The sequence below is a fragment of the Haliotis cracherodii genome, unplaced genomic scaffold (genome assembly GCF_022045235.1).
Source record: "Haliotis cracherodii isolate W230 unplaced genomic scaffold, xgHalCrac1.p SCAF_12, whole genome shotgun sequence".
NCBI classification, from domain to species: domain Eukaryota; kingdom Metazoa; phylum Mollusca; class Gastropoda; order Lepetellida; family Haliotidae; genus Haliotis; species Haliotis cracherodii.
This window is the reverse complement of record NW_027266267.1, coordinates 36,759,161-36,773,913: the sequence shown is the minus strand read 5'-3', so window position 1 is coordinate 36,773,913 and position 14,753 is coordinate 36,759,161. Positions and strand designations below refer to the sequence as shown.

Genomic DNA, 14,753 nt, shown 5'->3' with positions numbered 1-14,753 from the left:
CTTGGTAGGTGTTAAATATCCCGTATTATCTGACTATTACCATTGTATGTTACACTTTATTCATCTGGGTAGGTGTTAAATATCCCATATTATCTGACTATTGTCTATTGTATGTTACACTTTATTCATCTGGGTAGGTGTTAAATATCCCATATTATCTGACTATTGTCCCCTTAATGCCGAGCGTCAGGCAGGGTAACAAAAAGTGCCATCTTTTTACGTCTTTTGATATGACGCGGGTTGGGATCGAATCTGCCACTCACCAGGCAGACGCAATGTTCACCTGACGACGAGGGCGGTCCAGAATCGATGTAACTAAATCGGAAGCCGCAGTAACTGACAAAATGTGATGTAATCAAGGTTGGATTATTGCTTATGTGCATTCCAGTACTTATGACTGTGGTATAGTCGGAATCGTACAGTTGACACTTCTTTCTTGTGGTAATGGAACGTTTTGTCGCTGTTATTTATATAATGCCAGTAATTCTCAATCCTTGGGTTTACATTTGACCAACTTCGTTTCAGGATCCCGGCATCAGCAACACCCAGCCCAAGGGTCAGTATGCCCCATATGACGATGGCATAGCAGATGATATCTTCGTGAAGACTGCCGACGGATCTGCTCCTATAGTGGGGGAGGTGGGTAGACCGTAGCTGTCCTTAGCAGCTCCTATAGTGGGAGAGGTGGGTCGACTCTAGCTGTCCTTGGCAGCTCCTATAGTTGGAGAGCTGAGAAGATCTAGCTGTCCTTCGCAATTCCTATAGTGGGAGAGGTGGGTGGCCTCTAGCTGTCCTAGGAAGCTCCTATAGTGGGAGAGGCGGGTCGACTGTAGCTGTCCTAGGAAGCTCCTATAGTGGGAGAGGCGGGTCGACTGTAGCTGTCCTAGGAAGCTCCTATAGTGGGGTAGGTGGGTCGACTGTAGCTGTCCTAGGAAGCTCCTATAGTGGGAGAGGCGGGTCGACAGTAGCTGTCCAATGAAGCTCCTATTGTGGGAGAGGTGGGTCGACTGTAGCTGTCCTAGGAAGCTCCTATAGTGGGAGAGGTGGGTCGACTGTAGCTGTCCCTGGTAGATCCTATAAATGGAGAGGTGGGTAGACCCTGGCTGTCCTTGGTAGCTCCTATACTGGGAAAGGTGGTAGACCCTAGCAGTCCTTAGCAGCTCCTATAGTGGGAGAGGTGGGTCGACTCTAGCTGTCCTAGACAGCTCCTATAGTGGGAGAGGTTGGTAGACTCTAGCTGTCCTAGACAGCTCCTATAGCGAGAGAGATGGGTAGACCCTAGCAGTCCTTGACAGCTCCTATAGTGGGAGAGGTGGGTAGACCCTAGCAGTCCTAGACAGCTCCTATAGTTGGAGAGGTGGGTAGACCCTAGCAGTCCTAGACAGCTCCTATTGTGGGAGAGGTGGGTAGACCCTAGCAGTCCTAGACAGCTCCTATAGTGGGAGAGGTGGGTAGACCCTAGCAGTCCTAGACAGCTCCTATAGTGAGAGAGGTGGGTAGACCCTAGCAGTCCTAGACAGCTCCTATAGTGGGCGAGGTGGGTAGACCCTAGCAGTCCTAGACAGCTCCTATAGTGGGAGAGGTTGGTAGACTCTAGCTGTCCTAGACAGCTCCTATAGCGAGAGAGATGGGTAGACCCTAGCAGTCCTTGACAGCTCCTATAGTGGGAGAGGTGGGTAGACCCTAGCAGTCCTAGACAGCTCCTATAGTTGGAGAGGTGGGTAGACCCTAGCAGTCCTAGACAGCTCCTATTGTGGGAGAGGTGGGTAGACCCTAGCAGTCCTAGACAGCTCCTATAGTGGGAGAGGTGGGTAGACCCTAGCAGTCCTAGACAGCTCCTATAGTGGGAGAGGTGGGTAGACCCTAGCAGTCCTAGACAGCTCCTATAGTGGGAGAGGTGGGTAGACCCTAGCAGTCCTAGACAGCTCCTATAGGCGGAGAGGTGGGTAGACCCTAGCAGTCCTAGACAGCTCCTATAGTGGGAGAGGTGGGTAGACCCTAGCAGTCCTAGGAAGCTCCTATAGTGGGAGAAGTGGGTAGACCCAAGCTGTCCTAGACAGGTCCTATAGGCGGAGAGGTGGGTAAACCCTAGCAGTCCTTGGCAGCTCCTATAGTGGGAGAGGTTGGTCGACTCTAGCTGTCCTAGACAGCTCCTATAGACGGAGAGGTTTGTAGACCCTAGCAGTCCTTGGTAGCTCCTATACTGGGAGATGTGGGTAGACCCTAGCAGTCCTAGACAGCTCCTATAGTGAGAGAGGTGGGTAGACACTAGCTGTCCTAGACAGTTCCTATAGACGGAGAGGTTGGCATACCCTAGCAGTCCTAGACAGCTCCTAAAGTGAGAGAAAAATGGGTAGACCCTAGCAGTTCTAGACAGCTTCTATAGTGGGTGAGGTGGGTAGACCCTAGCTGTCCTAGACAGCTCCTATAGCGGGAGAGATGAGTAAACCCTAGCAGTCCTTGACAGCTCCTATGCTGGGAGAGGTTGGTCGACTCTAGCTGTCCTAGACAGCTCCTATAGACAGAGAGGTTGGTAGACCCTAGCAGTCCTTGGTAACTCCTATAGTGGGAGAGGTGGGTAGACCCTAGCAGTCCTAAACAGCTCAAAGTGAGAGAGGTGGGTAGACCCTAGCTGTCCTAGAAAGTTCCTTTTTTTAGAGCGGTGGGTAGACCCTACCTGTCCTAGACATTTCCTTTAGTGAGAGAGGTCGGTAGACCCTAGCTGTCCTAGACACTTCCTACAGTGAGAGAGGTGGGTAGACCCTAGCTATCCTAGACAGTTCCTACAGTGAGAGAGGTGGGTAGACCCTAGCTATCCTAGACACTTCCTACAGTGAGAGAGGTGGGTAGACCCTAGCTATCCTAGACAGTTCCTTTAGTTGGAGAGGCGAGTAGACCCTAGCTGTCCTAGACAGTTCCTTTAGTTGGAGAGGCGGGTAGACCCTAGCTGTCCTAGACAGTTCCTATAGTGAGAGAGGTGGGTAGACCCTAGCTGTCCTAGACAGTTCCTTTAGTTGGAGAGGTGGGTAGACCCTGGCTGTCCTAGACAGTTCCTATAGTGAGAGAGGTGGGTAGACCCTAGCTGTCCTAGACAGTTCCTATAGTGAGAGAGGTGGGTAGACCCTAGCTGTCCTATACAGTTCCTATAGTGAGAGAGGTGGGTAGACCCTAGCTGTCCTAGACAGTTCCTTTAGTTGGAGAGGTGGGTAGACCCTAGCTGTCCTATACAGTTCCTTTAGTTGGAGAGGCGGGTAGACCCTAGCTGTCCTAGACAGTGGTTACACCCATTTTCAGATAACCTCAAAAAGACGATTCTCCAAATGTTTATTTTATTGGGTTCACGGATCCTTATACGAAATGACAGACCCGTGAAGATCTGGGGTAGAATAGGTCTTCAGCAATCCATACCGGCCGTTAAAACTCGACCATGCTTGTCATAAGAGGCGACTAACGGGATCGGGTGGTCAGGCTCGCTGACTTGGTTGATACCTGTCATCATATCTCAATTGCGTGGATCGATGCTCATGATGTTAATCACTTGATTGTCTGGTCCAGACTCGATTATTTACAAAGAAAACTAAAAACAAATAACATTGCATTATTTTCACCTGTGACAGGTGTGGCCGGGGAAGACTGTGTTCCCAGATTTCACTCACCCTAAGGCTGAAGCATGGTGGCAGAAACACGCCCAGATCATGCACGCTCAACTTCCATTTGATGGCATCTGGATTGTAAGTACACACACATATGGACAACCATAATTACTTTGATTGGATGAAAAACGACTAAAAATCATCATTTACTTCGGTAGGGATACCCCACAAATATCTCACTAGGCGTCAATAGGTAATGAGCAAGGTTTTATGCCGTTGTTTTAGCAGCATGGCTTCAACTATTGTTATATTGTTATTCTCTTATAGTTGTCCTGACTCTCTCTCTCTCTCTCTCTCTCTCTCTCTCGCTCTCTCTCTCTCTCCACACGTGAACACACACACACAAACACACACATGTACACACACGCACGCAGACGCATTCGTACACACACGCGGTACACACATATTCACACAAACTTACACACATTCACACACATACACGCATGCACGCACACACACATACACATACACGCATGCACGCACACACACGTGTATACACCCACATAATCACTTACACATGCACACACACACACATGCACACCCAGGCACACACCCGCGCACTGACGCAGTCGCACACCTACAGACACGAACACACACACCCACATGCACACAGATCCTCAAGCTGTCCTGCCCTCCTTGTCAGTACGTGGGGCATTATAAAGAGTAAGTGTGTTTCTAATCACAGATCAAGCTTCGCGTTGAATAGTGTTGCGCCGTGTATACGTTTATAAATAAACCAAGAGGATCCACGTAAGCCACTTGTGCAAGATATACAACTGCAGGATTTATGCGTTCGAGTAGGTTTATAAAATCAAGTTGTTCACACTGTATTAACGGCGACAGGACATGAACGAGCCCTCCAACTTCAAGGACGGGTCTGTGACAGGCTGTGGCAACAACTCTCTGGAAAACCCGCCCTATACACCACGTGAGGCTAACTACGGTTATAACGAACTCAAAGGGACTACTAATTTTAGTTCGTTATAACCGTAATTCGTTATAAGCATATATACAGCATAATTACAGCAAATAGTCGGGACTAAAAAGTTTGTTCGTTATATCCGTCACTTCGTTATAAACGTGTTCGTTATAACCGTAGTTTACTGTATTTTAATTTTGCTCCTCATGTGGATTTCTTTTACAATAGATTTCCAGTACCCCATCTCCATCGCCCGATTGCTCTACCCTTTAGCTTGTAGCTTGTAGCTGGTAGCTCTGTGGTACTTGGCGGAGTGAATTCCAGAAAAAAAGTTCCCAGCACCCCATCCCACACACCGTGTACGTCCGATTGCCAGTGGATCCAGTTACAGTGCTTGTAATTCTACCCTGAGGCTTGTAGCTTGAAGCTCTGTGGTACATGACTGTGTGAATTCCAGGAAGAATTGATTCCCAGCACCCCATCCCACACACCGTGTACGCCCGATTGCCGATGGATCCAAGAACAGTGCTTGTAGTTCTACCCTGAGTCTTGTAGCTTTTAGCTCTGTGGTACTTGACAGTGTCAATTCCAGAAAAAAACATTGTTCCCAGCGCCCCATCCCACACACCGTGTACGTATACCTAATTTCTAGTCACATCGCCTGTCTACTTACGGTTGCCGGTCTACCATGTCATGTATTCCTATCCTGTGTTTCCCATCGCCTGTCTACTTACGGTTGCCGGTCTACCATGTCATGTATTCCTATCCTGTGTTTCCCATCGCCTGTCTACTTACGGTTGCCGGTCTACCATGTCATGTATTCCTATCCTGTGTTTCCCATCGCCTGTCTACTTACGGTTGCCGGTCTACCATGTCATGTATTCCTATCCTGTGTTTCCCATCGCCTGTCTACTTACGGTTGCCGGTCTACCATGTCATGTATTCCTGTCCTGTGTTTCCCATCGCCTGTCTTCTTACGGTTGCCTGTCTACCATGTCATGTATTCCTATCCTGTGTTTCCCATCGCCCGTCTACTTACGGTTGCCGGTCTACCATGTCATGTATTCCTATCCTGTGTTTCCCATCGCCCGTCTACTTACGGTTTCCGGTCTACCATGTCATGTATTCCTATCATGTGTTTCCCATTGCCTGTCTACTTACGGTTGCCGGTCTACCATGTCATGTATTCCTATCCTGTGTTTCCCATCGCCTGTCTTCTTACGGTTGCCGGTCTACCATGTCATGTATTCCTATCCTGTGTTTCCCATCGCCTGTCTACTTACGGTTGCCGGTCTACCATGTCATGTATTCCTATCCTGTGTTTCCCATCGCCTGTCTACTTACGGTTGCCGGTCTACCATGTCATGTATTCCTATCCTGTGTTTCCCATCGCCTGTCTACTTACGGTTGCTGGTCTACCATGTCATGTATTCCTATCCTGTGTTTCCCATCGCCTGTCTACTTACGGTTGCCAGTCTACCATGTCATGTATTCCTATCCTGTGTTTCCCATCGCCTGTCTACTTACGGTTGCCGGTCTACCTTGTCATGTATTCCTATCCTGTGTTTCCCATTGCCTGTATTTACCTGGCTCCCCGTGTGGATTCCGTACACGTTACATTACCAGTACCCTCAGCTAAACACTATATACGTCATAATGTTGACCTATCCAACAATAGGGGCGGTCGGGTAGCCTAGTGGTTAAAGCGTTCGCTCGTCACGCCGAAGACCCGGGTTCGAATCCCGACAAGGGTACAATGTTTGAAGCCCCATTCTGGTGTCCCCCGCCATGATATTGCTGGAATATTGCTAAAAGCGGCGTAAAAACCAAACTCACTCACTCACTATCCAACAATATTACCTGCTGTTCAAGCTCATCCGTTGGACAGACTTCAAGTACCCGATTTACACACTACCTCCCGCATTTTTCTCCATTGCCTGTATTCAACCTGGCTCCCCGTGCAATCTCACTGAAATCAGATCTTAGTTCTCGCTACCGCTATAAACAAAGATCTCAGGATATCCCATTACGGGTCACGTCAGACCGACCTTTCGCGAACTTTGACCGACCAATGGAATCGCTGACAAGAAGTCGACATTAGCCAATTGGAAGGCAGCTTTCTCGTGTTGTACGGCACTAGTTCACACTGGCGACTACGTTTCGAAACATATTTTGAAAACTGAACAAAAGAACATTCTGGAATGGCTAATACATGGCCTAATTTGTATGGATTCAGTCGCAAAGCCCGCGACTGTCGTTCGGAATACCGCGTGTCAATATTTTCAGTTTGGCAAGATTAGAAAATACATTCCGACTGTCAGGTTCTGATCTGAGAAACTACACTCTGATTGGTTGGACGAAAGGTCGTTCTGACGTGACCCGAAATGGGATGTCCTGAGATCTTTTTTTAAGGCCAAAGCTATTCTAACAGCTTTAAAGAGATTGGCTCCTTGTGTGGAGTCTTGGCTCCCTGTTTTACTGCGAACTTATGCCGTTATTGAAACGTTGCCTTCAACCAACCTTGCCGTCATGAATGTGCATTTCTTTATGTATATTTCTCTGTGAACATGTCTCTTCGCTCTCTGTACAGGGTGGCACGGGTGGCCCAGTCATCTAAGGCTCCACAATTCACTGTGCCAGTAACCTATGATTGTGGGTTCGAATCCTAGTGGTCCGTTCCGATTACATTTCCAGTTTTGTCAGCACACCATACCCGTGCTCGTATATTTCACCGAAGTGGTAAAAGTCTAAGACCTGCATCACTTCGGGTTTCCCTCCCACAATAAGCTGACACACCTTGATATAACTGGAATACTGTTCAAAACAGCGTCAAACACAACTCACTCACTTTCTTTTATACTGAACAAAAAAGGTTAGGGATAATGACATACTTTTATACACCGCATACATTTCAAGAAACTCAGTCTTCAGCACAAAAAAAGTATTTCCAAAAATAATTATGATCTCCAGGCTTTTGCTAAGGGACAACATCCGTGGTTGAGTGGCAGAGCATCCACCAGCAGAGCGGAAGGTCGGGGATTCGTTGCCCGGCCGAGTCATACCAAACGACGTCAGGAGATGGTACTTGTTGTTACCCTGTCTGGCGCCCGACATTTGTGGAGTAAAACGAGGACCGATCGCTCGGAATCAGTATACTGTGTCTGAGTGGGGTGTTCATGTAAAACTGCTGCATGGTATCTCGGCATTAGTAGCACACACACACGCACGCACGCACGCACGCACGTCGTTGCTATATAAGTGCAATAATCTTAAACGCGACGTTAAACTCAATTTCAGCTACTTCACCTTTTCTCTCAGTGTTTAGGAAGGCAGCTGGCCCGCCTCTTCATGACAACGTTTTCCCAGGCTTTATACACAGATTGTAATGTTATGTATATCGTTGTTCAGCCCTGAATGGGAGCAGCCTCATACAGAAGACGTTGTGCATGTCATCCACGTTCCACGGAGGACTCCACTACAACCTGCATAATCTGTACGGCCACTTCGAGGGCAAAGCAACATACAAGTAAGTACCAAAAACAGAGCCACATACATGTAGGTACCAACAACAGAGCCACATAACTGTAGGTACCAACAACAGAGCCACATATGTGTAGGTACCTAATCAGAGCCGCATACGCGTAGGTACCAACAACAGAGTCACATACGTGTAGCTACCAACAACAGAGCCACATACATGTAGGTACCAACAATAGAGCCACATCCAAGTAGGTACCAACAAAAGAGCCACACCCAAGTAGGTACCAACAACAGAGCCACATACATGTAGGTACCAACAACAGAGCCACATCCAAGTAGGTACCAACAACAGAGTCACACCAAAGTAGGTACCAACAAAAGAGCCACACCCAAGTAGGTACCAACAACAGAACCACATACATATAGGTACCAACAACAGAGCCACACCCAAGTAGGTACCAACAACAGAGCCACATAACTGTAGGTACCAACAACAGAGCCACATACATGTAGGTACCAACAACAGAGCCACACTCAAGTAGGTACCAACAACAGAGCCACATAACTGTAGGTACCAACAACAGAGCCACATACATGTAGGTACCAACAACAGAGCCACATCCAAGTAGGTACCAACAACAGAGCCACATACATGTAGGTACCAACAACAGAGCCACACTCAAGTAGGTACCAACAACAGAGCCACATAACTGTAGGTACCAACAACAGAGCCACATACATGTAGGTACCAACAACAGAGCCACATCCAAGTAGGTACCAACAACAGAGCCACATACATGTAGGTACCAACAACTGAGCCACACCCAAGTAGGTACCAACAACAGAGCCACATAACTGTAGGTACCAACAACAGAGCCACACCCAAGTAGGTACCAACAACAGAGTCACACCAAAGTAGGTACCAACAAAAGAGCCACACCCAAGTAGGTACCAACAACAGAACCACATACATATAGGTACCAACAACAGAGCCACATACATGTAGGTACCAACAACAGAGCCACATCCAAGTAGGTACCAACAACAGAGCCACATACATGTAGGTACCAACAACTGAGCCACACCCAAGTAGGTACCAACAACAGAGCCACATAACTGTAGGTACCAACAACAGAGCCACACCCAAGTAGGTACCAACAACAGAGCCACATAACTGTAGGTACCAGCAACAGAGCCAAATATGTGTAGGTACTAACAACAGAGCCACATAACTGTAGGTACCAACAACAGAGTCACATACGTGTTGGTACCAACAACAGAGCCTAACATGTGTAGGTACCAACAACAGAGCCAAATATGTGTAGGTACCAACAACAGAGCCACATACGTGTTAGTACCAACAACAGAGCCACATAACTCTAGGTACCAACAACAGAGCCACATCCAATAGGTACCAAAAACAGAGCCACATAACTCTAGGTACCAACAACAGAGCCACATCCAAGTAGGTACCAAAAAACAGAGCCACATAACTCTAGGTACCAACAACAGAGCCACATAACTGTAGGTACCAACAACAGAGCATAAAATATGTGTAGGTACCAACAACAGAGCCACATACATGTAGGTACCAACAACAGAGCCACATAACTGTAGGTTCCAACAACAGAGCACCATAACTGTAGGTACCAACAACAGAGCCACATAACTGTAGGTACCAACAACAGAGCCACATAACTGTAGGTACCAACAACAGAGCACCATAACTGTAGGTACCAACAACAGAGCCACATAACTGTAGGTATCAACAACAAAGCCACATAACTGTAGGTATCAACAACAGAGCCACATACATGTAGGTATCAACAAGAGAGCCACATAACTGTAGGTACCAACAACAGAGCCACATCCAAGTAGGTACCAAAAACAGAGCCACATAACTCTAGGTACCAACAACAGAGCCACATCCAAGTAGGTACCAAAAACAGAGCCACATAACTCTAGGTACCAACAACAGAGCCACATAACTGTAGGTACCAACAACAGAGCATAAAATATGTGTAGGTACCAACAACAGAGCCACATACATGTAGGTACCAACAACAGAGCCACATAACTGTAGGTTCCAACAACAGAGCACCATAACTGTAGGTACCAACAACAGAGCCACATAACTGTAGGTACCAACAACAGAGCCACATAACTGTAGGTACCAACAACAGAGCACCATAACTGTAGGTACCAACAACAGAGCCACATAACTGTAGGTATCAACAACAAAGCCACATAACTGTAGGTACCAACAACAGAGCCACATACATGTAGGTATCAACAAGAGAGCCACATAACTGTAGGTACCAACAACAGAGTCACATAACTGTGGGTACCAACAACAGAGCCACATACATGTAGGTACCAACAACAGAGCCACATAACTGTAGGTACCAGCAACAGAGTCACATACGTGTAGGTGCAAATAACAGAGCCACATCGAAGTAGGTACCAACAACAGAGTCACATACAAGTAAGTACCAACAACAGAGCCACATACATGTAGGTACAAACAACAGAGTCATATACATGTAGGTACCAACAACAGAGCCACATACGTGTAGGTGCAAATAACAGAGCCACATCGAAGTAGGTACCAACAACAGAGTCACATACAAGTAGGTACCAACAACAGAGTCACATACACGTAGGTACCAACAACAGAGCCACAAACACGTAGGTACCAACAACATAGTCATATACGTGTTGGTACCAACACACAATAAAGTATCAACATACATTCTGCACTGGTTCCCTTCAGTTAACACATGCTGCACTACTGCGTGCTCCTTAACCCATTAACGTAAGGTTTCCTTTTCAGTGTTCTAAACAATATCATCGGAAAGAGGCCATTTGTTCTATCTCGCTCTACTTTTGCCGGAAGCGGTAATTACGTCGCACACTGGGAAGGAGACAACTTTGCTGACTGGTCAGACTTGTACTACTCTATCCCAGGTCAGACTTGTACTTCTCTATACCAGGTCAGACTTGTACTACTCTATACCAGGTCAGACTTGTACTTCTCTATACCAGGTCAGACTTGTACTACTCTATACCAGGTCAGACTTGTACTTCTCTATACCAGGTCAGACTTGTACTACTCTATACCAGGTCAGACTTGTACTACTCTATACCAGGTCAGACTTGTACTTCTCTATACCAGGTCAGACTTGTACTACTCTATACCAGGTCAGACTTGTACTACTCTATACCAGGTCAGACTTGTACTTCTCTATACCAGGTCAGACTTGTACTACTCTATACCAGGTCAGACTTGTACTTCTCTATACCATGTCAGACTTGTACTACTCTATGCCAGGTCAGACTTGTACTTCTCTATACCAGGTCAGACGTGTTCTACTCTATACCAGGTCAGACTTGTACTACTCTATACCAGGTCAGACTTGTACTTCTCTATACCAGGTCAGACTTGTACTACTCTATACCAGGTCAGACTTGTACTTCTCTATACCATGTCAGACTTGTACTACTCTATGCCAGGTCAGACTTGTACTTCTCTATACCAGGTCAGACGTGTTCTACTCTATACCAGGTCAGACTTGTACTACTCTATGCCAGGTCAGACGTGTTCTACTCTATGCCAGGTCAGACTTGTACTACTCTATGCCAGGTCAGACTTGTACTACTCTATACCAGGTCAGACTTGTACTACTCTATGCCAGGTCAGGCTTGTACTACTCTATACCAGGTCAGACTTGTACTACTCTCTACCAGGTCAGACTTGTACTACTCTATACCAGGTCAGACTTGTACTTCTCTATACCAGGTCAGACTTGTACTTCTCTATACCAGGTCAGACTTTTACTGCTCTATACCAGGTCAGACTTGTACTACTCTATACCAGGTCAGACTTGTACTACTCTATACCAGGTCAGACTTGTACTGCTCTATACCAGGTCAGACTTGTACTACTCTATACCAGGTCAGATTTGTACTACTCTATACCAGGTCAGACTTGTACTACTCTATACCAGGTCAGACTTGTACTACTCTATGCCAGGTCAGGCTTGTACTACTCTATACCAGGTCAGACTTGTACTTCTCTATACCAGGTCAGACTTGTACTACTCTATACCAGGTCAGACTTGTACTACTCTATACCAGGTCAGACTTGTACTACTCTATGCCAGGTCAGGCTTGTACTACTCTATACCAGGTCAGACTTGTACTACTCTATACCAGGTCAGACTTGTACTACTCTATACCAGGTCAGACTTGTACTGCTCTATACCAGGTCAGACTTGTACTGCTCTATACCAGGTCAGACTTGTACTACTCTATGCCAGGTCAGACTTGTACTACTCTATACCAGGTCAGACTTGTACTACTCTATACCAGGTCAGACTTGTACTACTCTATACCAGGTCAGACTTGTACTACTCTATACCAGGTCAGACTTGTACTGCTTTATATCAGGTCAGACTTGTACTGCTCTATACCAGGTCAGACTTGTACTACTCTATATCAGGTCAGACTTGTACTAAACGTCTAAGCCGCCGCAATTCGCTGTTTAGAGTTGCGTCCCTTGGTCACAACAAAACAAACACACTATGATGGTGGGTTCGAACCGGATTATGTTTCTAGGTTTGTCAGCACTATACCCGTGTTCGTGGGTTTCACCAAAGTGGTAAACGTCTGAGACCTGCATCACTTCAGGCTTTCCTCCCACATTAAGCTGACACGCCGTGATATAACTGGAATACTTTTCAAAGTAGCGTTAAACCCAACTCACTCACTCACTCACATCACTCATATGTTATAATGTATCACCGTAATCATACAGAGACAGTGTTTCCGTTTCACACGGACGCATTACCCATGTTACTACCTAAACTGAAGACCCGTCAAAATCCGTGTTAGAAAAGGTCTTCAGCAACCCACGCTTGCCGTAAAAGGCGACTATGCTTGTAAGAGTCCGACTTACGGAATCGGGTGGTCAGGCTTCCTGACTTGGTTGATGCATGTCATCGTGTCCCAATTGCCTAGATCGATGCTCATGATGTCAGTCACTGGATTGTCTCATCCAAACGTGATGGTTTATGGTGAATGTGGACGAGTGCCTTTGTGTATAGAAGCACGTCTGAAAATAATAAAATATTGGATAAGACTACTTAATATGCCCTCATCAAGATTCCCTAAGAAATGTTACGATGTGTTTATGATGTGTTTGTATGATAGCAATGGCAAAACAAATTGGGTAGCCGACTTAAGGAACCTGCTGAATAATTGTGGTTTTGGTTACATTTTTAAATTAGAACATATTGCTTATCCGAAGTTGTTCATAAATTCTATAACACAAAGATTAAAATATTTATATTTTCAGTCATGGAATGCAACTCTAACGCGTTCACCAAAGTCCCTGTTATATAGCAGTTTCAAGTCATATATCACTGCAGAGCAATACCTTTTCAGTGTTAGTCTTAGAAAATTTAGGGTAGCACTTGCAAGATTCCGATGTTCATCACACGATCTTTTAATTGAAAAAGGTAGATATCAAAATATTCCAAGAGAAAATAGACTCTGTCCACAATGTGACCTAGGATTAATTGAGGACGAGTATCACTTTTTACTAGTATGTCCGCATTATGATGAGCTAAGAAAAGTGTATTTACCAAAGTATTTTCATATAAACCATTGTACATTTAAGTTTAAACTATTACTGACCACTACCAACTTCGAAACCATAAGAAATCTTTCTCTGTACATATATCACGCTTATATACAAAGAAAATCAAGTTTGGAAATTATATGATTGTACCAATTGCTCCTGTAATCATGATTGTACTATAGGCCTGTGGCCTCCTCAGTACGTTGAATAAAGAAATTGAAAGGCAGTCTGATCCAGACTTGATTATTTACATACCGCCGCCATATAGCTGGAAAATTGCTGAGCGCGGCTTTAAACAACATGCAACCATAAACTGAAAGCGGTTGTAAACGTGGAATAATAAATCGGACATTAAATCATTTACCTTGTTTTGTTCGCCAGAGGTTCTCAGTTTCAACATGTTCGGCATCCCCTTTACCGGCGTGGACATATGTGGGTTCAGAGGCGACTCCGACGAGGAACTGTGTACAAGATGGCTACAGCTAGGCGCCTTCTACCCTTTCATGAGGTCTCATAACCAGAACGTGACGCCGGTAGGGTGTCATGACGTCACAGTCGGGGTCACTCGGCTTTTCCCGTTACTTCCATAGTTTGTTTGTTTGTTTGCTGCTGTTTAAGGCCACACTCAGCAATATTCAAGCTGTATGACGGCGGTCTGTAAATAATCAAGTCTGGACCAGACAATCCAGTGATCCGTATTGTGGTTGGTTGGTTTGTTGTTTTACGCCGCACTCAGCAATATTCCAGCTGTATGACGGCGGTCTGTAAATAATCGAGTCTGGACCAGACAATCCAGTGATCCGTATTGTGGTTGGTTGTTTGTTGTTTTACGCCGCACTCAGCAATATTCCAGCTATATGACGGCGGTCTGTAAATAATCGAGTCTGGACCAGACAATCCAGTGATTGATATCATGAGCATAGATCCACGCAATTGGGATCGATGACATGCATCAACTAAGTCAGCGAGCCTGACCACCTGATCCCGTTAGTCGCCTTTTTACGACAAGCATAGTCACCTTTTACGGCAAGCATGGGTTGCTGAGGACCTATTCTACCCC

At 45.9% G+C, this 14,753-nt stretch overlaps 1 protein-coding gene across 1 annotated transcript in view; it reads left to right on the top strand.

Annotated features, from left to right (window-relative positions):
- The window catches only part of LOC139458394 (lysosomal alpha-glucosidase-like), a 43,382-nt gene that overhangs the window by 12,502 nt on the left and 16,127 nt on the right, over positions 1–14,753 (top strand). Inside the window, exons 8-13 of the mRNA XM_071239811.1 lie at positions 526–639; positions 3,618–3,731; positions 4,497–4,581; positions 7,981–8,098; positions 10,886–11,019; positions 14,075–14,226. Coding sequence (XP_071095912.1) covers positions 526–639; positions 3,618–3,731; positions 4,497–4,581; positions 7,981–8,098; positions 10,886–11,019; positions 14,075–14,226 — 717 coding nt within the window. The remainder of the gene's footprint in view (positions 1–525; positions 640–3,617; positions 3,732–4,496; positions 4,582–7,980; positions 8,099–10,885; positions 11,020–14,074; positions 14,227–14,753) is intronic.